Source organism: Ascidia mentula, chromosome 1 (genome assembly GCF_947561715.1).
Source record: "Ascidia mentula chromosome 1, kaAscMent1.1, whole genome shotgun sequence".
Classification (NCBI taxonomy): Eukaryota; Metazoa; Chordata; class Ascidiacea; order Phlebobranchia; family Ascidiidae; genus Ascidia; species Ascidia mentula.
In genome coordinates, this window is record NC_138566.1 from 26,659,050 (window position 1) to 26,684,134 (window position 25,085).

The 25,085-nt window shown below is 37.7% G+C and overlaps 2 protein-coding genes across 3 annotated transcripts; one reads left to right on the plus strand and one right to left on the minus strand.

Annotated features, from left to right (window-relative positions):
- Positions 1-15: 15 nt before the first annotated feature.
- LOC145913720 (uncharacterized) lies at positions 16-1,276 on the minus strand. The gene is made up of 3 exons (XM_083001469.1): positions 1,093-1,276; positions 691-828; positions 16-326 (listed from the first exon to the last, which is right to left on the minus strand). The coding sequence occupies exons 1-3, from the start codon at positions 1,274-1,276 to the stop codon at positions 16-18; spliced, it is 633 nt and encodes a 210-aa protein (XP_082857595.1).
- Positions 1,277-4,651: 3,375 nt separating this feature from the next.
- LOC145893787 (uncharacterized) lies at positions 4,652-24,920 on the plus strand. 2 transcript variants are annotated; one of them, XM_082982128.1, is made up of 21 exons: positions 4,652-4,787; positions 5,623-5,676; positions 6,942-6,995; positions 7,069-7,106; positions 7,269-7,314; positions 8,486-8,641; positions 9,043-9,189; positions 9,399-9,463; positions 9,722-9,961; positions 10,084-10,133; positions 17,160-17,215; positions 17,571-17,632; positions 17,777-17,938; positions 18,219-18,290; positions 18,487-18,660; positions 19,360-19,501; positions 20,318-20,394; positions 20,619-20,816; positions 21,314-21,480; positions 23,523-23,715; positions 24,006-24,920. In XM_082982128.1, the coding sequence occupies exons 1-21, from the start codon at positions 4,727-4,729 to the stop codon at positions 24,075-24,077; spliced, it is 2,286 nt and encodes a 761-aa protein (XP_082838254.1). In that variant the 5' UTR covers positions 4,652-4,726; the 3' UTR covers positions 24,078-24,920. The 2 variants fall into 2 exon arrangements, with proteins under 2 accessions (XP_082838254.1, XP_082838262.1); XM_082982136.1 differs by having other exon boundaries at positions 17,574-17,632.
- The last annotated feature ends 165 nt before the right edge of the window (positions 24,921-25,085 follow it).

A 25,085-nucleotide genomic window follows, 5' to 3' on the forward strand; every position in this document is an offset into this window, starting at 1 on the left:
TGGAAAGCGCGTCGGTCACGCGACGGAAATGTCCCCGGTTCGGTTGGATTGCATGTCCCGCCATTTCTTTCTCGCGAAACTCATTGGAGCGAAGCGACTGAGACGGTCACCCCCGAAAAACCCCCCTGGCATGCTGAAGGGATAAACTTGATTGGAATCTTCATCTTCCTCTCTGTAACCATAACCATGGCAAAATCCGCAGCACCCTGATATAAAGAACATCCAACCGGCTGCGTGAGCCACGAATCCACCGGCTGAAAAGTTCAGCTCCTTCACGGTAAATTTCTGGATGAAGAATTCTATGCTGCCGGTCAGAGCCAGAATTCCTGTGGATTTTAACAGTGCGGGGTCAACTTTTTTATGGAGTTGAGAATGCCGAGAAACCACCAATGACTGCTAAGGAACAGGTCGCGGATTAAATAGTATTTTAGTATTGAGTGGAAGCGCACCAGTGAGTCATGAATATAAGTTACTGTGTGGGGGATTGAACCACTTCGGTCTTCCTCCCTTACAATCTCATGTGATATCCTAAAAATGTCATTGCTCTAGCACAGACTTATTTCCTACAAAGGACTGATGACATCAATATGTTTTGTGTAAAACTTCAGGTCTCACAAACGAATAATTTCCTTGTTCCTTCCCGATTACGGGGTGTTTTTATTTGTTTCTAGACCAAAAATAAATAATCACCTGCTATAACGAGCAACACCGCCATCTGGCGGACATTTTCTTTCTTCACTTTCGTGCATCGACAAGTTGAGGAAGAAATCGCGACAAACGCAGCCATCCAGCTGGCAAATATCCAACTAAACTTGTCTCCAACCACCGCTAAAACGAGAAAATATAAGTTTGTGGATTTGAAAAGTTAAATTCCAATAAAAAGGGGGAAAATGCTAGTACTGCGCACTCCGCACGAAAATAAATGCACATAATGTGAATGCAATACACTGGAACACCAGTTCAAAAATTCACGCCGGAGGTTGAGATACACTGGTTTAAAGCTATTAGCTGGTTTTAAGTAGAAATTTCAGAAACCTATGTAATATTTTATGTTAAAAAACATGCACACTTTGGAAGCAATTTAAATCCCACCTTCGCTGGTAATAGTGCAGTTTCCGTAAGTTTCCATGCAACAGAAAATCACACCACAGTGCATGTTCATTCCGTCCCGTGTCCATTCCGGGGCTATCATTGCAACCGTGATTAATATCCAAGCCGTAAATCCGCTCCCGAACAATCCGCGTATTCTTTGGTTTGTCTCTTCCACAGTAGGCATTGTGACGTCATAAAGCGCACAATAGCCAAGTTTAATATGCAACAACGTACCGTAAGTCTGTGTCGAAATAAGCCCAATGCATTTTTTTTATATGACATACAGTTTTTCTATTGTATTGTCGTTATTTGTGCTCTTACAAACAGTTTGTTTCGAACAATCCATTTTTGTGCACAAATCCTATTGACAATGAACGATTCAAATCGCCGTTGCATAAACTTCAGTCGTGAACACTTCGGTATCAATAACCGGATTACGCCGAATCAGTGACGTAACCAGCCCGAAATTTCAGTGGGAGCCAAATATTTTGTAAAAAAAGGTGTTGATTTGAAACATCGTCTCAACAAGCAGAAAACCATTACGCTTGCCTGGCGGCAAATTATCTTATGAAAATTTAACCACACAGTAGACATTTTGAAACACCCAAACTTACAAATCCTTAACTTAGATATTTGAAAGAGGCCGTGACCCTGTTGACCATCTTTAGGCTACGCCAATCGACCGAATATTAAAATGTGCCCTCCATTCGACCGTGTCCGAACATTCAGATTCGATCTAGAATAATCCCAGTTAAATTGCGCTGCTCTGTGTCGCGAGCTTGGCTACGCTGTCTTTGGTGTCACGACATATTTTACATCTAGGGCAGTGATTCCCAAACTTTTTGTGGTTGTGTACCACTTGGAGGTAAAACAATTTCGACGCGTACCACCTAGTTGAGTGTTACAAAGTAACCTAGGGGATGAAGTAACAAACATTTTGGCATCACTTAAGTTTTTTTTAAATTCGAACTACACCCGCTAGTTACGGAAAGGTGCTCGCGTATCACCTGGAATGTTGTCGCGTACCATATTGTGGTACTCGTACCACCGGTTGGGAAAAACTGTTCTCGGTCCACGACCCACTAAAAAAAGGCCATAGCACCCCGGATAGAAAACACTGCTCTTACAAGAACTTTCCACAATTTCGATCTTTCCTCAAACATATTATACTCTAAATGTTCAACTCCACAGAAAACTTGCAGTTTTGACTTGAAATTGCTTGTGGCTAAGCAAGTGAAACTTCAATATCTCTGTGGCCTCTGTCAGCACCCTAATATTATGGTGAGAGTGCTTTTCTAATCACACCGTCGCTAAATTATTTATCTAACCTTTTTTCCACTCGCTTTCGTCTTGCAAGCTGGATGTCCAATCGGCCACTTCGTTGCCAATCCGATAACCGCAGCGTAAGTTCACGGATTAGTTCACCCTTCGGATTTAAATCAACTTCCTTCCTTTACTTGATTGCCAATATTTTGCAATGGAATTCTTAAAAATGCTTTCAAAAGATAAAAGTTTTACCAAAAATATATTTTCATGCCGAAAAAGAAATGATCCCGAATATCTGTTTTTAGAAAAGAAAGAACAGCAGCTACTTTCTGTGGCAGTTTTTAGCAAAATTGTTGTCAAAATATAAGGATATTTCTTTAATTTTGGCGTATACCACTGGTTAAGAAACGAGTTTTACTGGTTTCAGTATAAGTTGGTTTTTATATACACGTTTATACATGTGTGTCATTAGTTTTGTTGAATGCAGTAAGTTAGTTTATTATTTTACCGTCAAAGCTACCTGTGCATAGATTTGTGAGAAGATAAACGTTGGAAATATCGCTCAACGTGTGAAGATGCGGCGGAAGATAAACGCAAGCTTTCACATGTTGGTCACGGCAGCAAATAAAACTGTGTATGTGACAACGTTGAAGTGGGTTTTGCCGGGAAAGTTAACTTGCATAATTTATTTTTCATCAACTAATGTCATTTTTGGGGGCCATACTTTTATCAATGTTCTACTCACGCCTTCTTAATATTCATAAAAAAAACTTTGTACTCTGGAATGTCAAATGTCAACTACAAGTATATTTACTGACATGTGTACCACAATGTTCAACAAGTTTTACAAAACATGCTCACACGCGCCATTAACCAAATGCAACGTTTGCTCGAGTAAAATTAATACTGGTGAAAGGTTAATTCAAAGCTGTTGAATCAACGAAATAGTTGCAGTTTTATGACGTAACAAGAGCAGAGCAATCACATTTGTTTGTCGTCAGGCCAAGTGTTAAATGTACGTCATCAAAAATTAATGACGTCACATAAAAAATGGATGTCTAGAGATAGATAAGGAGGGGAGTAGAGAGTGTTTTTTTTACCACGTCATACTCTGCCTTTTATAAAAACAGTGTTATTGATTGCCAAATGCCGAAATATCCCGTTCGTGCGGAAGGACACCAACAATGATTCAAAGATCACATGAAGATTACCGGATGACCAAATCACTTCTCCAGGCATTTCTATTGACTGGAATATTTGGTTGTGGTTAAAGCACGTACAAAGGGCGTTTTGCTAATTTGCAATCCCCCTTTACAGAATTACAACACATTTGTTTAAAAATTATGCATGGCAACTCAACTTGTACAAATTTGGTTGCAACTAATCATTACAAACAATTGCAAAGAACCGTCCGTACATCAGTTGCATCAGCAGAGACCGATGCTTGGAATTCTCTTTTTTAGTCCAATTCTTACTTCGTGGATTCTGGTTTCTTGGACTGCGATACAATTTTCAAAATTTAAATTAAATTGAACATCACAGAACGCCTATGAAAAATTGGTCCAGATGATTGTTTGCTTTTTTCTGTTTTTTGTGTGGGTGTGAACAATCTTTGATTTTTGCATTCTGTACCAATTCATGTGGACCTCTTTAATTTTCATCAGTGTGATTTTGTTGTATTTCAAATTGCTACATCGATGTTAAGTCGCATTTTCGATAGTACATTTTACTTTTTTGTCACCTAAAGGCAAAGTTATACTTTCATTAATATAAGACTTGACGAAAACCACTAATTAAAATGTTTTCAACAACATTGCTTGAAATATTAGTATAATTTTATGCATTGAAATAAAAAGGGCAAAACAATTGCAAAAAAGGTAATTTCGTTACGCTTGGGTGCAAAGCGGTTAGATGATTGGCATTTCAGTTCAGGAATGGAATTCATTGTGACGTAAATCAAGATTGTAAGTAAGAGTGCACAAGAGTTTCGGATTCGAAGGGTTTGATGATATGTAATTTGACGTCGGTTTTCTTGTACTTCGTTTTTAAATTGTCAAAAAATTAAGAAAAAATTTACAAACAGTCACTAAGATAGCAGATATTTCATTTTTTTGGACCGCGTTTGTCTTTTTTCAAGGCAATATTTTAAGTTTGTGACCTATTTTTTTGTTAAATCTTTTTTTTACAACAGGAGGTAACCTAGTATTGTAACAACATGTTTTTTACTAAGTAACAAGTTTTTTTTTTACCAAACCAGTAAGTTGGTAACCATCATGTTTTGCTCATTTTATGTAGATTTAGCTTTTATTGCTTGCATAATGCTTGGTAAGATGTGATTCTTGAAGATCTGCGTCAAAGTTCTTTTGTAATGAAGAGTGTGGTGGCATTGTTGGCTGTTCTGGTCGCAGCAAGTGCAACTAAAAGATATGGTAAGTCAAATAATATCTTGTAATTTGTAAAACTACCACCTGATTTGCTGTAGGGTTCTTGTTGTTCAAACTGTCTTGTTATATTTTCTTTTGCTAAGCTTTAATTTGAGCTTAGTGCAACATTTGTTAATTGTGCACAGAATGTTTTTTTGGTTTACAGTAATTGTGTTGACAAATAAACTTGTTTCCCTTGTAAATGTATAAGAATCCTTGTTTTGCACAGATTGCCAATAATATTTTGAAAATGTATGAAGGGGATTTACCCACGGCATATTTGTTAATTTGGCCAAAAAGCTGAATCTATAAATTTCCTTTGTGTATTTTAAATGTAGTGGTTGTTTTTTTGCATTTGTAATAACTGGAGTAGTAACATAATGTCATATTTAATGTTTCTGTTATTGACGATGTTTTAAACATTATTTATTTGTGTTTTATGTAACATGGCTGCTGAAAGTTTCTGTTCACATGTCAGAAAATTAATATAGATTTTTGAAATTATACTAAAAAGCTCGTAAGTGTTTTAATAATATTTTAAGATTTCATTATAAATTAAAGTTCTATGCATCACCAATTCAACTCCATGCTTTGTGCCATGCATGTCATAACATGTTTGTGGAAGAAGTTGATTTAGTATACATTTAGATGTAATTGGGGTTGTTATGGATGTAATTAATAAATGATTTAAGTTATCATATATAAAATACTGCAAGGTATATGTATGTTTTACTAACAATCTATCACATTATTAAGAATGCTTTCATGTAAAGTGTGATGTGAATGTATGTCAGTTGTACGACATAACTTCCTATTTACTAAAATGCATTTTCTATTGCAGGATGCTTGTATGAACCCAGTGCGTGCACAATGCCAGAATTTTACTGCCACAATGGTAAGCATCTCTCATGTTCTATACAAAATCTCTTTCCTGTTCAGTAATGTTTCTGGCAAACCGACCAATTCATGTGTTCTGTGGTCATGCTGGTTGGCGATGTGAACATTAGTATATTTGCATGCTATTTCAAATTTATCGATCAAAAATATAGAGCACAGAAAAAGCTCAAGAGGAATTGTTACAAAATAATGTTTTTGCCTGGAGTCATTTTCTTGTAAGTTAATGCTCAAGTTATCACACGATCTGAAGTCATCATGAAGTCAGTGAAAACTGGACTCTTTTTGCGACACTTTGGGTCGCACACATTTATACTAAACATACATTTTGTTCTATAATCTTGGTAAGATGCAACATATAAATGTGAACAAACCGTTTTTGTACCAATGAAATGATTACCACTTTATTGAAAAAACCATGAAAGAAATATTAGGGCCCCATGTCAAACATTATAAAGGGTTTGGCATGTGTTGTAGAAGTGGATTGGTGTTATTTGCTAAGCAGGTGGAGTGGGCAATGTTTGATGAGGATATGCCAAGCATTGAATGCTCTTTCCTCTGTGGAAATGTCTATTGAATTGAAATAGGTGTAAAATAGCAACTCACTTCACAGCGATTTCTGCTGTTCAGTTTCTTCATTTCCTTTTAAAACTTCATGTAAACTCAACTTTTTTTTCTTTATAGATTACAGTACAAATATGTACTTTATATTTGTTAACAAGAAATATTTAAGGAATGTTTTATATTGGACCATTGCAATTAATAAAACAAAATTGACATGTTTTTGGAATGAATTGGAATTTAGACAAATGGGACAAGGTGTATTGATTTTATAGAATGTGGTTAATCCTGTGCCTCATCCTTTATAAAGGATATATTGATCTGGGCACCTGCATATGATGTTAATTGATGGAGAATGGACATGCATTGATTTTTTCTTGTCGTATTGATTTTACGAGTGTTAGCTGCTTAGGACATTGGTTAGGGTTGAGCAACACAAATCATATTAAGCAACAAGATGGATGTTTATCCTTTTTTGTACCTTTGTGAAATCAATGGTTTTGTAAAATCTGGGATTTTACACTGGGTTTTAAAACATTAGCTAAATATAGCAACTAATACCTTGGATAGTGATCCATTGTAACTTTGCCAACACTCAAGCATGTGGCAATATACTGCTTGTATTTTTTTGTTGGTACGTAGATACAATGTTTAATTTTTTAACCTGCATATTCATTATTTTCTACATGAACTTTTGTGTTTAAGATGGATTTAGTGGCCACTGCATATCTGTTCCAGCGGAAATGAGGTTGGAAAAATGTAAGTTTTGATTGTAATTTTGACAGGAATTCTTATTAAATTAGAATTTATGAAATATTAACTTTATGTTCAGATTTGTCTCATGGTGACTTTCAAGACAATAGAGCATTGGTAAGCCAAAATAATTCATTCTATTATGTACCTGTGTTGACAAATTTTAAACAGTAATAAAGTTTTTTTAATTTAGTGGAATCTGGATTGCGCTGTGTAATATTACTAAAACATTATTATGTGATTACTTTCTTGGTGTTTGACAAGGAATTATTTTAACAGCAACTGGACAAATTTGCTTCGAGCACAAGACATGACAACATAAAAGGTGGGCTGGCTTTTTTAATGTATGATAAGCTCATCTATTTTGCCATGTTTACCCTTCCAGGCGCATGGGAACTTTACCGTATTGATTTTTGCATGTTGTGTGGCCTGTGTCTTCCTGTGCAGTCTAAAAATAGTGGACATGCCATAAATTGAACTGAGCTGTGGGGGACTCATGTCATGCTGTGACTGTCCATGCTGGCGTGCAATTATTCAATAAATACAGGCACCATTAACTATTCTATATTGCTCTCTTGGGTACTGCTAGGTTATTTATAAGTTTAATAACTTTATATTCGGTTTGTTTTGTGATTATTGCTGTGAGCATGATGGTAAATAAATTTGCTGTGAAGTTTGTTATTAAGAATATTTCCTTCTATCAAACAACAGAAATATCCCCTATTTTTAATATTAAATTAGAGACTGATTTAAAACTATATTGCTTCAAGTGTATATAGAGATGGCATATAAAGCAATGAATATTAATGTGTGCCTTAATATTTTTAAATTATTGATAAATGTCAAGTAATAGCCTTCCTAGAGAGCTGTTACTTGTATTCCAACCAAATGATGTTTATTTCATGCAATAGACATAATTGAACTATGCATGCAGAAATTAAAATTGCATTGGCAACGATAATATTTAACAAATTATTTCAAAACCACCAAGTAACCAATATAGCAAAGCTATGATTAAGGATAAATCCATGAAAAAATGACCTAAAATAACAAATTTTTCAATGCAAGAAAATACAGTAATATCTTTCAGCATGTAGAATATTGATTTATTGACTGGCTGATCCAAGCATCTGCCTATGTTAATTGCATGCTGCTGTGGATAACAAGGAAAATTCCCAGTTACCAAATATGTGTCAAAATTGTCTGCATTTCCTCTGGTGCATTTTAAGATGAATATTTTATGAGAAATCTTAATCTGTTCCGCTCGTACACAGGGTGGATGGAAACTAACTCAAAATTGTTGTTTTTTATGAAATTTGCCAAGTTTATAAGAGAAATGTAATTTTTTTGTGTAAGTCTAGTTAAATTTCATGTAAAGTGAATGTTTTGTGCGTGTTTGCAAAACTGACAAATTTCACAGTTTTGGTGTTGGTAGGTTTCATAATTAAATATATGATACTATATGCATAATAATAACCCGATTGTTAACTTTTCAGTGTCAGAAACTTCATATAAGAAGCTCCTTCCTATAGTTCACGAAGTTCAGCAGTTTCTTCATCGCCATGGTTACACTTTCTCTAAACTTACAAAAGTACAGCAGGAGAAAGTTTATTCAGTTATCGCAAAGTTTGTGTCGAAAAGGATGCAAAAAGGTTGCTAAATAATATTATTTACTGTTACAAAATTTTCAACAGATGCAAAAGCATGTTCAAAAGTACGTCAACCATTGTTCAAGAAATTTTTTATCATATTAAAATCAAACACTGAATACCATTTTTCATTCCAAATGATTTTGTTGGTTTTCTCCATTAACCTAAGCAAATGCACCATCCAAATTTGGACAAAGCTTATATATGACTTCATATAAAATACAGCATTCCAAATTCACATTAGACGGAATCTGGTTAGGAATCTTGATATTTTACTGTTTACTAAAAACTTGTAGTTCTTTTGTATATTATGTTATATTTGCAAAAAACACATGTCAAATCATCGTAGTCATAACATAGCTGTTCAAATATAAACAATAACATTACATTAATTTACTTTTTAGCCAAACAAGAGGCAAAGATGAAACATCTGATTGGAATCATAATAAAAACTCGAGACCAACTTTTAATGCGCGGAATTCGTCTAGAGCAACTTAACGACCAACAGTTGGACGATCTTTCCACCGCCATCATACAAATGTACTTAAGAGGTAGAAGAAGTTGTCAATTATGTTTATGTGAACATTATTTTTAAACAAAGAAATAAAAACATCTTTCAAAGAGCTGTCTAACAGATTGATTTAAAAAGGCTTTACTCAGCTACTATTTATTTTAAACATTGTTACTATTTAAAGCAGAGTATTTGCACATATCAGATATTGTCATTTGTAATTAATTTAGAAGCTGTTTCATTTTTTAGATGAGACAAACGAAGAAAATTTCCCCAGCAATCAGAGGCACAACAACAACTTAATGGAAGAAGAAGTTAGTTATACAATGTTTTGTAACGAGATTATTATCAATGAGAGCTGCAGACAGGGTGTATACACACACTGTTTCGACCTGTAAGGTCTCATCAGTGCAACTGTGCTAGCTGGTAGACTAGCAGGCACACAGAGATTATTATAATTTGCTAAAAAAAGTAATTTTTAATTTGGGTTCGTTAGTTCCCTTGTATTTACTTGTACCTTAATGGTGGCATAACCGCATGACATATTGAACATTATGAAAATACGTGTTTAGGCGATAGATACAATATCGCCACCTGGCATAAAAGATAAAGAAGATGAGGGCAAGGAAACTGTCCAGGCACCAGAAGATGAGAGCAAGGAAACTGTCCAGGCACCAGAAGATGAGAGCAAGGAAACTGTCCTCTCAACAAATGAAGAAAATAAAAAACCTGCCCAACCCCAAAACATAAAAACCCAGACCGAAAATGCCAAGAAAGAATTTGCAAAGAAAGACACAGATGAAAATTATCAGGTACACAGCTAAGTGGGATTTTTCTTGAATTGAGACCACTTTTTTGTCAGTGAAAAATCAGTTTATTTTCTTGATACACAAGAAATTTGATATTTAAGTAAAATAACACATGTGTTATTCAGGAGATTGGAGGGAGAGAAGGTACCAAGACTGAGAAGAAACTCAAAACTGGGTAAGTGCCACAAATACTTTCCTTTTCGAGGTAGTTTGTTTTACCTGTGGAGTTCAGTACCTTAAAGTCTCAAGATTTAATTGTTATGAGACCCACAGCCATTAAAAGTCATAAAATCAACATTAAAGTCCGCTGTAAGTCTACATGTTGCCAGCAAAATGCTTTACCAGATATGTTTGCTGAGAAAACAAAAATTAACTCTACTGTTCTGGTTGTATTGGGTCCCACCTAGTGGCGAGGTGTGATCGGTTGGTTTGGCCTCAAGGTGGCGATATTACCAAACCTTTTTCACAACGAAGTTTATGTTTAAGCGATATTGGTGAAACTCGTACACCATTGCTTGCTTGATACCTTGTGCGTAGTGTTGCTACTTCCGTTGACTTATTGCAGTGTTTTGTCAACCTGGTACAGTTTACAAATCCATTCCCAACGTTTGAAGCGACTTTAAATTCATGGAAACTGCAAGGATTTCTTCTCGCCCGTTACTTTGCGTTGTTTTTGTCAAACTCGAACCACTCGACTCGGCCTAAAAACTCGCAGTCGAGTTTTTGACGATTCTACTCGTGCCTCCAACTTCGGGTACTTGTGGAGACTCGAGAATCGCGCGAGCTTGTAGAAGAATGCCCGCACTTACAGCTCCCCCCCAAAAATCATCCATCCCTCCGCTCGTAAGTTCGAAACATCCTCACAATCCATTGTTCGCTCGCTGAGCGGAATTCGCGTCGAGTCGCCACTTCACGTTCGAGAACACTTTGCCATTGTTGCGTCACAGCGGGTTGTCTTGGCAACAGAGCTCGAGAGATGACGCGATGCGGGTGGGGGGATTTGCCCGTTACAGAATGCGCGCCACTTTTTCAGCTTTAAATAATTGATGGGTTCCCGCGCACAAATCCATGGAGGAAATAAAGTAGAACCCCATTGTGCGTTCTGTGTTGTGTTATTGCATTGTGATATAACAACGACGCGTTTTATATTAACTTGTCGCTTAACATCACCTTTCTATCAAACAATCCCACTGCCCCAAGCAATTCTTCGTCCTCGTTTGTAACCCGCAGGTTCTGTGCGAGATATCAGGTTAAAAGCGTTCAAGTTGCACAAAGATCTTCGATCGTCGTAGAGATTGTGTGATGGATAATCGTGTATATTGGTCGGGTTGGTTGTCGCTATATTGCGAAATGTATTGGGTGTTGTAAGGTTGCCAACTTTCTGCTAAAACTACGGGAACAGTTGTTTCCCCCGATTGAAAAGCACTGTACTGGAAAGAAATCCTGCTTGGATTGTTTCACCTCATTCATACATCTAATACTTCCAAGCATTGTCTTGGTGTAAATACACATTTCGAAGTTGTGTGTTTCCAAAGTATGTTGCAGGGAGTCGGTTTCGGCCTCATGGTCGTATTAGTCAGTGCGCTGCGACGGTAATGCCGCTTAAATCTGCTTTCGACAACGCCCAAAGACATTCTTCATCCAAGTAATGGTGAATTAGTCATTTCACGTGCATTTACCTGCGGACGCATTTGACCTACTCGCTCCCTACCGCCGCAAGTGGTGGCCGAGGGCAGATGTGTGGCGTGGATGAGACAATAGCTCACGATTCCGTGTTACGTGGCCTCGTGTGCCCGAGGCAGTGAAGCCGAGATTTTACCTGAATTGCGGAGTCGATTTTGACGCTTGAAAGTGACGGGCCGGTTTAGTTGAACTTGCGGCAACATTTGAACCTCGAAGTCGGTTTTTGTGCGAGTGGGGGGGGGGGGGGGGGGGGCGAACGCCCATCGCACACCATTGGTTTTGGTTACTGTGGTTCACATTTGAGCAGCCTTTTACGTGGAAAGTCTCTGCAGGAAAGTGTTGTTTAGAAGTTTGCGTATATTTATGACAGGCATCCACACAAAGACATGTTAGTGGTTTTCATGCTTGGTTATTTTTTGTTGCCACCTGGTTTAGTCTGACATACAGTAAGAAAGATCATTGGAATATAGACAGCTGTGGGAGGTTCGTCACTGTCATGGCAACGGCCTTTGTAGATTCGGTGCCTCATGTTAAAGTTATTCTTGCAAACTTTGGAGCTGCCAAACATTTCTAGAATAAACATGAGCTTTTGTTGGACTTGTCTGGTGGTTTCACTTCGTCCTCGTAAAATTGACCGCAGGATATTGCCTTCACCAACAAATACAGATCGAAAAGCTTCCGTTGATAATTTAACTGCCGTTATGTACCTGCCCCCCTCCCCGTAAAGAACCGCGAACGTCGTTGCCAAGGTAACCAAGCTTGGCGTCGTTCGAATTTTCCCGGAAAATCGCGGACGGGCGTGTGGAGAGTTTGAAGAAACCGGGGTGAGTTCGAATGAATCGAAACGCCGTCGACAGAAACAACAATGCGGACTGAATCGGCAGACGGGAAGACTGTGCAGAAACAACAGAATTCGAACGTCGTTGAGCTCGCGCGACTGAATTTACAGCCTTTATCAACAATTTCCAAGTTCGAATCCGTCCGCTCCAAATTCGGGAACGCTTGCTTTTGACGTCACATAGCGAATAGGTCGGTTGAGTCGCGCGATTGAATGAGCGGAAACGATGGAAGTCGATGACGGGCTACCGTGTCGCGCGATGAAGGTGCATTGATTTGCATTGGAAGGTTTTGTGCAAGTGACTCTCCCCATTTTGCTGTCATCTCTCGCCAGTTCCTGTAAGACAGAAGCGCTGACGTTGCGCGGGAGTTGCCAGAAGGTATGCTGTTCATGCTCGGCTCGATTAAAGGCGTTTATTTCCCAAATGGTTTTAGGCTTGAGTTCTGCGAGGCCGGTTGTTGCGCAATATGTCGGTTGTTGGAATGTGGTTGCGAATTACGCGCTTTTCTAACTTTCATTGTAGATTAGTTTAAAAGTTTTCGTCGGGTTGATCTCAGGCATGTAGAATTGACCCCAAATGTGACGTTGGTTTGTTTTTTTGCTTCTTCAATTTCACTTCAGTTGGTTTTTTTTGCGAAACCGCAGCCGACTTGGGCGTGTCTCGTAACGACTGCCTGCTGTCTGATTAGTGGAGGAAAATATGGGAAACAAGTTTTTGTTTTTATAAAAACCGACAAATGACAAAGATCTTTTCTGTGTCATTTTAAATTTTGTGAAAAATATGGGATTTTGAGAAGATTTGTTCGGTTTGGCCACGTAATTTGCAAGTTTCTGTGGCCTAGTCGCTTAACTTACTGCTTATTGTTGGAACAATGCGAAACGCTGCTCGACCAGAAACTGACGCCTGAACCCAGGCTCGTGCAGAGTTCCTGGAAAAGCAAATCGTTGTATGGTCAGTTTTTCTACCGGCATACCGCATTTGCATTGTGGTTCAACCGGTTGGGCCTTCCTGCGTGCCAGTCTTACTCGGGGAGAAACCCAATGCAGCATTAGCTCCAATCTTTCATGAAAATCTGGTGCATCGGCCGCTTTCAAGACGCGTGTATCGCAACAAGTCCGTCTTGTCGAACAAGTCGGAACAACGCGCGATCTCGATCCAACTTAGCACGCAGAACAACGTGCCAATGGGTTATGATGTCATTATATGTATAAGTTTGCTGTTTGGGTGTTTCCGCTTTGGTAAGTGGTTATTTTGTGTGCACTGTTGGATTTGTTAACTGCAATGTGAATTTTTTAAAAATAAGAAAAGTACCTTCTGTAACTTTGTTCTAAACCTGATGAGTGAATGGAATAAAATAATTTGTTAACAATGTGGGAAATCAAGTATGAGTGAATGGACTTTAAAATTGACTGGAAAACTTTTATATAAATAAAAAAAACGTGCAATTTGGAAGAAACCACTTAAATACAGATTAACAGGAAAAGCAATATAGCTCGCAGCCAATCAAGCGCCTTGTAACGATCACGTGAACCTGACACTTGTCTAAGGCGCAAAAATCGTTCCAATATTGATCTGGTTTCCACCCAGTTTCATTCGGTTGCGGAGAAAGATGATTTTCAGACTCAATTGTTTCCAGTGCTTGTGCGTTTGGGAGGCGTCACCTGCCTTTGTTCTGACCATTCTGCCCTTGTCCAATTATATATGGGGGAAAATCAAATGTTGATTAATTGAGGCTTGTGCTTTGCAACGCAGAGACTTGGAGAGATCCGGCGTTTAAGAGTTTATTTTTTGAACTGGCATCGACCCGATCGTATGTAAGATTTCTACTGTGTAAGCTATTTTTTATTCAACAAAGGATTGTATATGGAGCGGCTTGTCGAAGCTGGCGGATGATTTTCTATACAACACATGTCAGTCTGATATTATCAACGCAAACCGTCCGCCTATGTTCGAAATCCCTTGTGCGTTTCAATGCGATATCCAGCGTGTGTGTGCGTGTCGACCAGTTGCGCTTGCGGTTGTGATCGCACAGGCCCCCTTTGATACGTCACAAGTGAATTCGCTATCCCCCTGTGGCATCACAATCGATCGATATCCTATTCGAGTCCGGATCTTATAGAAGGTCCGCTATGCAGCAGGCTGTATCATGGACAAAGCAGGGCCGCTGGCCAATGTGTGTTAAAGGCTTGTCGGAATACGATCTCTGTGGCCAATGGTGCGGTGGTATGCCGGTGATTTTCACAGAAAAATTGCAGATGCCACGTTGTTGGTAGTCGATTGAATGTGTAATTAGATGTTTGAATAAAGTTATGAGTTTGTGAGGCAGAAGATGTAGTTAGAGTTGGGCATCGTGTTTCTAGCTTGACAATTTTAAAAAAGCGAAAAAAACTGTGTATTTCATTTGCAGTTCACGTTTACTTTTAGGGCCTTTACGTTTCAAAAAACAAAGTTTAGTGACCAAATTTATTTTTAATGTTGTTTCGTTTGTTGTGTATTTAATAGTCCAAATGAACAAATTATTTTGTTGTACTTTGGTTTCTTAAACGTTATTTTTTATTCGTACCAATTCCAATTTACAAACCCGGATGAAAATATCCTCGTGCTGCTGGGAAGTGGAGTCAATTAGAGATTCCATTTATTAAACTTCTGCGCCTAATGTCTTTGAGAGATGACCCGGTTGGAAATGGAAAAGCTTTCTTCTGTAAGACCTGACCATATATGGCAATGCCGGCTTTTTATGTGTGGTCGGTGAAGCGTGAAACGCCATGGGAGCATTATTTCTTCCGCTTTCGGCTGCTGGCTGTGATGCCTTTGTGCTTGTGGCTAGTCGACCTACTTAAAAGTATTTCAATGGACTCGCAGGCAATTTGTGAGCTCTGGCAACGCACAATTACAAGTTAGTGCTGACCTTATTATTTCGACGCTTTTCTGTTTCGCTTCCAAACAGATTTTAATACTTGTACAATTATATGTTTTGTAATATTGTACATTTAGCTTTGTTATATGGCGGCTGTATTACCAACTGCAATTTTTAATAATATCACAAATAAAGGAATGTGTTTGTAAAAAAAACAGTGCTATGCAAAATATTTGCATCGCATTTTAATTTGCAAAACCGGTTAAAATTACATTTGAATCAGCAACTGCCGCCATACCTCTGCCATTCGGGCACTATTGCGTAACAACGTTGATTGTACGTCACAATCGGTATGTTTGTGTCCGCACAAAACGTGGCTTATAATTAGCATTTTCCGCGCGCCGGTTTTTGCCGCCATTGAACGGGTCACGTGGTTATGGATCGTTTGACGTCAGTCGCTGCATGAAGCTGACGTGTGGATGGAATGGGGTTTGGATGTTACAGTGCTGATAGGGTGCTGGTTTGAAGTGGAACACGCTCTACTACAGTTATGCCTGTACAGCTGGATGCACCGGATTGCTGCGAAAGTAAAACAAACTTGAAATGTTTTGGCTTTGGGCTGTGTATAAATTATCTGTTTTTTGAAACATGTTAACTGATAATTCTGCAAAAAAAACAGGCTCTTCCAGCTAAAACGGGGTTAACGATTTCCCAACTAATTTAGTGTAAGCTTGGAATGCGCAACTTGCTCGTAAAGAAGTGAGTGGATGACGCGTGAATTGCTCTTTAGTCGATTTGCTTGAAGGAAATGAGGCGCTTTCCGTCCTGACCTGATTATGTTAATTGCCGAAGGACACTTGCCGTGCTTTTGTCACAATCTTCGATGGCACTTCATAAAAACCGTTAAGAGGACGCGGTTCCCGCCAAAAGAAGAGTTCTTTCTTGTGAGAGAAGCTCTGTGTGATGGCGCCGCATAACAAGGGAAGCAATTACACATTTCCGTGTAAAGTTGATTTCGTTTTGTAATCTTTCCAGCTTGGTTAAGTATAAAAACCAGGTCGCGCTCGAATGCTCACGCAGCGGTGTTACACCTGTGACGCAACAATGCCATGGCTTGAGGGTTCTTTGTTCGTCACAGAAGGCTTTTAAAGGCTGGCTGGTTGGCGAAAAACGTGGTTTCCTACTGCGAGGCCGTTTTAACTGGCAGCCTCCCAAGCCAGCTTAGATCAATATAGAGCGGCCTTGAATTATTGATGGTTTGCTCTGAACTTGCGATTGGGCGTCAGTTCCCATGTTTAAACACGATGGCGTTTCAGCTTTGAAAAGTTTTAGAGCGAAACAAGTTTGTTTTAGATACTAGCGCGTGCGTTTAGTCTGAATGAAGTAAATTTCAACTTTCACCGGAAGTTAGGATGCGCGTTAAGTTTTGTAATCTTGTTTTGTGTTGTACTCCCATCAAAAGCAGTTTTGTTTGTTTTATGAAAAAAAGTTTCAGGTTTTAGTAAAGTTAATTTATCAGTGAAAAATGTATTTGAAGAAATTGGTTTCTATACTGATGTGCACAAAAATGGTATGCTGTTTATATTTATGTAAAAATTAGTTGCTTCTAACATTAATAGCTACTAAATTTGTGTGGTATACTTAAAAGAGTCTGACCTATATCAAAAATAACTGTTATGTGTTGCTGTCAAGGCAAGTTTCATCACACAGCCTCCCATACTGTTATAGCACGGAAGTTTACCGCAATTTCCTTTAAACTGGCAGCAGAGATTGATAACAACAGCCTGGCCTGTAGCTTAATGTTTTCATTCTGATTTAACAGATCAATAGAAGCATCAGAGAATCAGCCGTCGATTGAATCTGTGAAAGTTGACACAGGTACATGAATTGTTTCCACCGGAATGTAATCGTATTATTGCAAAAAATATAATGCTAAATTTTTGTTTGTGTGTTAAGAAGTGGTTAAATTGGCCTTGATAATAATCAACACAAAGGTGGTTAAAGTAAGATTTGAAAGTTGTTATGCTCAAGTTCAGTAAGAAAGCATTGCTGTTCCTGGTATCAATCCAAGAATACATGGTATATATATGTGTGTGTGTGTGTGTGTGTGTGTGTGTATGTACGTATTTAGCTGTTAAGTCATTTGAAATAGTCATGATTTTATTTAAAATTATCCCTGCATTATGTGCATGAATCTACATGTAATATCAACGTTGTGTTTATTTGCATACAGCAGATGGCAGAAGCAATTTCGTCCTAGATGAAATAGGAATGTCAGAAGTTGCTAAAAAGAAGGTACATATACAAGTTAAAGTGATATCATCTGACAATATATACAAATATATTTGATGTAAGGAATTATTTGACTAGTCTGATAAAATGCTACTTACTGTTACTTGTGTATGGAAGAAATGAAAAGTCATGTTTAACTTTGTACAGGTGCAGCAAGAAGACGTTTACATCATAATTGTAGTTGTGGTGGTTGTAGCTGTGGTTTTCATAATAGCAATCTGCACAGTTTGTTACTGCATGAAATCAATTGAACGAAGAAGGAAGTTGCTTGGTGCATCTTCAGTTCAATCTGATGATGACGATTATCAGGTTAGGTTTTCATAACGTTGGGTGCTTAAAAGTTATCGATGGGTGGTACAGACATACAATTGTCAAAGCACATCAAAAAAAATTCAAAAACATCAATAAAATTAATTGGGTCAGTATCATGTTTAAAGTAAACATATGTGGACTGTTGCTTGTCTTTGCATTTTTATTGGGAGTGTTTTAATCAACCCCATCCTGTAGATCTGTCACATGTGTGTATAAATAAACAGTTCATACCTTGTCGCCAAAGGCAGTACGTCAGTTTGTTTGTTTTGTGTTGCAGGAGCTGTGCCGACAGCATTACGCTAGCAAGGCCGCCGAACAGAAGGACCTGTCCACCCAGTCATTGAAACAGGTATCTCCCAACTTAATGGACCCACAGTATTTTCTCTGTAAACTAAATTTCAGCCATAATTTCATAGCTCGCCGGGACGGTGCCCAGATGTTTGTAAAACACACAATTACTGTTGTTTTAGCAGCGCCATTTAAGTTGCCCTACCCTTGACTGACTCAAATTCGCAGAACCAGTAACGTTAGATGTGGTATTGTAGGACGCTGGTCGTCATGAAAGCACCGCTTCAACCCCCACTCTGGTGTTTTCCCCGGTTGCGCAACAGCGTAAAAGAAACAGCCAAGCAAAAGCTTCACGAACATCTAGTTTGTCGTCATGGAGCGAAGAACCAGTGACCACAACACTTGACATTTCGACCGGACATGCAGTTCTGGTAGGTGTTTATTATCTCTATGTTAATAAACTGCCAATGTTTGAAGGGCCAAAAATTCTTGGCAAAGTGTGCATAGAGGATAAGTGAGGCACAATGCAATCACTTTTTGTTAAATTATCACCAGTTTCCATTGTATTATTCCCTTAGCAGCCCACACTTATGCCAGAAACTTTATCTATGATCCAAAAAAAATTCTGTTTTAAAGTTCTTTTGAAATAGTCACTACACTAGTTTTATTGAAAATTTTGATCAGAAAGAAGTTAATGATAGCATTAAATTGGGCATGTGAAAAAATGTATGTACAACAAGTTGTGACCTTTACTCTTGCGGCAAACCTGTCTGACCAGTTCGAAGATGGCATCACTTTTCCTGGAAGATGTTGCCAATCTTGTATTTTTGATGCCACAGTGTTTGTTTGTGTAAAAAACCTCCCGGTGTGTTTAAAATCTACTGTGGGAAACTATTTGTTGTGTGTTTAGGGATATAAATACCGACATTGTGGTTTCTTAAATACTTTACACCGGCATTGCTACGTTTTCTCCTTAGCATTTTCAATTTGATGGCAAGTTGGGTTTTGTTGTATGTCAGTGATGAATATAAATATGTGGCAATTTGCAATAAAGATATGCAATTGACAGATGGAATATATTTGTACCTTTGATTTTTACCTTGTCTAGATCTTTTCTGCTTTTATTGCAGAGCTACATGGAAGGTCACATGAAAAATAAAGATCGTCTATCTGAGGAGTGGACATCATTGTGCAAATACCAAGCTGACAACGACAAATGCGAAGTGGGACGTGACAACTTGATAAGAAACAGATTCCACCACATTGTCCCCTGTAAGTCCCTTCTGCAACTATACTTAACACCCTGCTGTGGGTTTGTTTCATTAAGGGGGACGTTTTGACTACAATACAGGAAGTATATGACTGAACAAAATGCAACAAGGGCCCATCCAGTGTTTCAAATGTTTGAAAATATGTTTGCACCCAAATTTACAGATCATAATAAAAAAAGTTGCCGATGAGTCAGGCTGATGTAAAGGTGTATTTGCCACCGAATCATAGGAAATATTATTCTGTGAGTGTCCATGCCAAGAAATCAACATTGATGCACTACATAAAAGTTACTAATTGTGTATATGACACTGGCATGTAGGTTCAAAGCACTTTAAAGTGTAATAGGGGCCTTGTTGCTTGTAAACAAAATGAAAAGCATCTGGCAGAAGGGGGCATTAAAAATTAATGTGTTTTTTGCATGTGAGAGTGACAGGAAATCGATTTTATTCGATCAATAATTCATTGAACCACTGTGGTGTTCACCTTTTCCCATCCGCCATATTTCCCAGCTCTGCTAACACATTGGGTGTTTAAAAATTAAAGCATCATTCACAAATTTGTCTTTACTGGGTCAATAGGTACGAAGATTAGTATTAGCAATAGATTCTTTAATATTTACAAATGTTGAAATAGCACTCTTTGAGCCTAAATGGTAGTTTTTAATTTTTTATCGTAGGAATATTTGCATTACCTGTTTCAAATGTAAAAACTTGCAAGGTGGTAAATGCAACTCTTGTTTACCACCATTTGCAACTTTTCCTTATTATGGAATGCATCTGTCTGAAGGGAGAGATGTTAACATTTTGTGTTTTACAGACGACCACAATCGTGTCAGACTTGGAGTGGAGGGCGTGGGAGCAAATACCAGTGATTACATCAATGCAAGTTTCATTGTAAGCAAACAATTCATCGTTAACAATTGTTTGTCATAACTTGATTTATTCCAGGCACATTTTTAGTGTGACAATTCTGAGTGAATAAATTATTATCTAAGAGTCATAACTTGGATTGGCTTTTTTTTAACAAGCCGTTACCTAAAAGCCTGAAATACTAACATACTGCATTTCTGTGTTTGGTTGTTAAAATATAATTTATGTGTGAAAACTGTTCATTGCAGATAGACAATGATCCACGTCAGCCGGTGTACATCGCCACGCAAGGTCCTCTTTCTTCCACCATCCACCACTTCTGGCAGATGATCTGGGAACAAAAGTCTGTTGCCATAGTGATGCTCACCCCGGTAACAGAGGATGGAGCTAGTCAGTGTGCCAGATATTGGCCCGATGAGGGATCAAGCATCTACAACAATTATGAGGTAACAATATACAGTTTTGCCATCTGTGTGCAGCTCACAAAGTTCGTTATTACCTCCATGCTTATTTATAGAATATACAGTGAAGAGTATAAATAGACTGGCCCATATTGCTATTCACACTGTCATGTTAAAGACGTTTCGACAAAAACTTTTGTCATCATCAGTTTGACTGTGAAAATACAGTGAAGAATATACACTTTCTATGTCACCATCAAATCCCAGTGATAAGAAGACCTGATTTCCTTTGGTTAATTGCATGTAATTTCAGATTTAATAAAGTTTGTAAGATGTTGTTTTTACTCCTACTAAGCAATCATTATAAGGAAAAGTCCTCTGTGCATTTTTTTAATCTCACCCTCGATTGGGCATTGTCATCAAACCAATGACAACAATGTATCAAGGTTGCAATTAAACTGTTGAAGCAAAAACAACTCGTTTCAAACAATTATATTGACCCTTGTAATAATTTGAAAACACCAAATCTTACTTTTGTGTAGATTCATCTTGTGTCGGAACACATTTGGTGCGAAGATTACCTCGTTCGAAGTCTCTACCTTAAGAACCTGAAAACATGTGAAACGAGAACAGTGACACAATTCCACTTTCTGTCTTGGCCAAGAAACGGAATCCCATTCTCTCCGAAACCACTTCTTGAACTTCGAAGGTTTGTATCTAATTATCATGTGTTCAAAACCACAGTGGTCAAGTTAAAATGCCCAGTTAATTTAGAGCAACAGTTTGTTCATTGCAACAAATACCAACATATCTTGCCATGCACTTCATTAAAACTACAATTTGACTTTTAAACAAATCCTTTTGACACAAAATAATTTCAATAAACTTCAATCTACTCACACAGGGACACTTTATATATGGGCAGCATGTTTCACCCATTGATTTTTTCCCCTTTACAAAAATGATATGAGAACAAAAAGCTGGCCCACACTGCTGTGAACATTGACATGTTTTAATGGTTTATGACACTTTCAGCAATAAATTATACCATCACCAGTACAATTAAATACTGTGACTGGTCTAAATCCACAAAAACATGGAGATGACCTGGCTATTGTCACAAATACCAAGATAAGGCTTGCAGTTGGGATTAATTGGAAAGTGTGATAAAAATCCGGGTAATCAAATCATTTTGTGTGCATAAGATAGACCAGAACACAGGTTGTGTTTGTTTAGTTTAGCAGTTGGATGGGAAAGTGTTTTTAGTGTGCGTACACAGTGTTATTTGTGCTGTACAAACACTGATGTCGGCCGTTACAATCTGAAATGGTCCCTGATGGTTGCCATCTATTTGAAGTTTCAGGTTTCACAAGGTCTTCACTGCTGGAAAGAAGTTTATTTTTCTTGTTTTTTTGAGGGCATTTTGTTATTTTTTAGCAAAATTAGTAAAAGGGAATGTTTTTTCCATACCATCGTACTGGTTTTAGTTAAGTAGTGACAGATTTACATATAAGGCAATACTTTTCAACTTGCAGAAAATTTTGAAAAAATACCAACATGTTTTCTTCGATTGGAAAACACACAGTTACGTGGAAACAGTTTGTTGACTTCCTAAGATTCGCACGTTTTGAGGTTTTGTGGAGGTGATTCCCACAGCTCCAGGCTAGAAGATCACATGAAGAAAGCACACTTTGTTTTCTGATTGTGCTTCATGAAAGGTCATTATGAGGTCACAAGAATATTAGTTACCTTACCTGCTGATGTTTATCACTTAGTTGCAGCGGTAGAGGCTGTTGTTTGGTTTTCTTTTGGGTCCTGCGTCATTTTGTCGCTATGCAGCTTGCCATTTCATGTTAGTTGCATAGTAACAAAAGTGATCGTGGGACTTCAAGAACTTGCGTCTCTGAGTAGTCACAGAAGGTTTGAGGTAAAATTAAACAAGTTTATGATCTTACAACAGTTGTCTTTAGTTGAGGTTTAGTAGCAGGCAAGGCTGGTTGTATAGTAGATGTATTGGGAGGTGTTCGGTTGAGTCATAGGAAACCAGTCTGGTTGTATGGAGAGGGGAGGGGGAGTAGAATATGTGTTGCTTTGTTACAAATAATCTTGTCAGCTTGACCACCAAATATTTATATCTTTTGCCAATGAGTGAAATAATTCACGTTTGAATCATCTCCCGAAAGTTGACTCAACAATCCTGGTAATGTTGTGTTCTGGGAAAGTTTTTTTGAAGGAAGATATTAAGAACAAAACTACTGGACGTTTGTAAATATTTTCAAAAAATTCATTGAATATTCGACAACCTATCAATATAAATTGTCTGTTTACCATCACACATAAAGGCGCTACACTTTGATGGCAGTGTTGGGGTTTAAAAATGGATTGAATTTCTTTGGCCAAAATTGTTTTTTATCTTGTAAGAGCCATTATTAAAAGCTGTTATGCTTTAGGGTTGAAAAGTTCTTCCATTTTTTTCTGTTAATTTTATGAGCAATCGGTGGTCAGTGTGCGGTAAACACTGATTTCCCCTCTGACCATCAGAGCTGTTGTATGATAATTACTTCTTGTTGGTAATTAGCCAGCTTCTGTCATACAAAGTTTTGTTGAAAAGTTCCTTTCATTTAAATATCAGCTGAGAATCGAAACCCGAATTTGCAACTCAAAACTTTTTAATTTACAGTGTTAAAATCTATAATAATTTATCAAGAGTTTGGTGTTTAAACTTAATCACCAACATGTTGTTTTTAACAGGAAAGTGAGCAAGTGTTACCGTGGCAGCAACTCACCCGTGGTCGTCCACTGCAGTGATGGAGTTGGAAGGACTGGAACCTACATACTGATCGACCTGGCCATCACCAGGATGCTTAAAGGTGTGAAGGAAATGGACATCGCGGCCACCCTCGAACACCTGAGAGACCAAAGGATGGGGATGGTGGCATCACAGGTTAAATGACTGCAATTTTGTTCCCTTGACTAATTTTCACACATATTTGAAGTTTTAAAATCTTAGTTGGATTATAAATCCTGGAACAGTTAAAAATGTTGGCAAGAGTTCCAAATTAACTGATAGTGTATGTATGATCACATTTTACGAATAGTCTACATAAAGCTGATGCTACCTCATGCCACAAGATCACTCTTACCGTATTTCTATCTGAATCTTGGTACAGATCTAAACAATAGTTTTAAAGTATCTGATTGTTATGTGTTAACCCAGGTCTCTTTAATTTACAGGAGCAACTTGAATTTGCACTCGGATCTGTTGCTGAGGAAGTCAACGCCATTTTAAAAGTCCTTCTGCATTAGCAACAAATTGTTTTACCTACAATGGTGTATGTGTTTTTGCACAGTATGTCTGGGATGTCATTTATAGGTACTATGTAGTTCCACCATTAGCACAGCCAAACATATTGTTGTTTTATATCACTCTGCTCCATGCATTAACAGTTCACTGTGTTCAAAAGATTTATAACATAGGGTACAAATTTGCATGGAAACAAATGTGTCTGGGCATTTTGTAGTTTGTGTTGTTGCAGTAAATGGCTGCAAAGAGATTTAAGTGTTGTAACTGCATTTGCATAAAATACATTTACTTTATTGGACCAAACAAATTTGTTCGTTTATTGAACTACAAGTATTTTAGATACTGCCAATTTAGGTTTTCAACTATTCCAGATTTTTTTATGAACCCCACATTCTTGTGATCGAGATCTCATGCCAACATTTGTGAAAGTTTTGATTCTTTCTTCGTTAAACACATGCAGCTACCTTCGCTTTATATATTTTTGGGGAGAAGCAATTTTATAAGAGCTATTTTTTATTCAGTGCAAAATTTTATCGTTTCGTGTGCGTACGTCATTGTTACGTTGTTCTCCGAAGATCACTAACATGGGACGTTTGTTAAAAGTGATAATAACTTATAACGTTTTTGTGAGCGCTTTTAATTGACTTGCAAGTTTAGATGATTCCATAATTGGGTTCATTATTTTTCAAGTATTTTAAAGATATATAGATAAGATGTATTACCGTGACATAGTTGAAAATATAATTTAGAGAGTATTTCTACTTGTTAGTTTCATGGTATTACTGTTGTTAATTTAATGTATGTTGTGCAATGAACGTGCAATTTTGTTTCAATAAAATCTTGACCAGCAACCTACGGAATCCCATTTTGTCGTATTGACCGTATCAGCGTTCTGAAACTACCTTCGTATTGGAAGTGCGTTTTACTTGCCCAAGCAGTTTGATTTATAAATACGTCTAGCTGTAATTGTTGAATCGAAAAGTTTACTTGAAGATTAAAGTTTTACAAGT

Bases quoted from the DNA above. Each gene is read 5' to 3' on its own strand.
- LOC145913720 (XM_083001469.1), bottom strand. From the start codon at position 1,276: ATGCCTACTGTGGAAGAGACAAACCAAAGAATACGCGGATTGTTCGGG. The intron at 829-1,092 runs GTGGGATTTAAA...TTCTCGTTTTAG, and splicing joins CTGCACTATTACCAGCGAAG to CGGTGGTTGGAGACAAGTTT. The intron at 327-690 runs GTGATTATTTAT...TAAAATCCACAG, and splicing joins GGTGTTGCTCGTTATAGCAG to GAATTCTGGCTCTGACCGGC.
- LOC145893787 (XM_082982128.1), top strand. From the start codon at position 4,727: ATGAAGAGTGTGGTGGCATTGTTGGCTGTTCTGGTCGCAGCAAGTGCA. The intron at 9,190-9,398 runs GTAGAAGAAGTT...TTCATTTTTTAG, and splicing joins CATACAAATGTACTTAAGAG to ATGAGACAAACGAAGAAAAT. The intron at 9,464-9,721 runs GTTAGTTATACA...ATACGTGTTTAG, and splicing joins ACAACTTAATGGAAGAAGAA to GCGATAGATACAATATCGCC.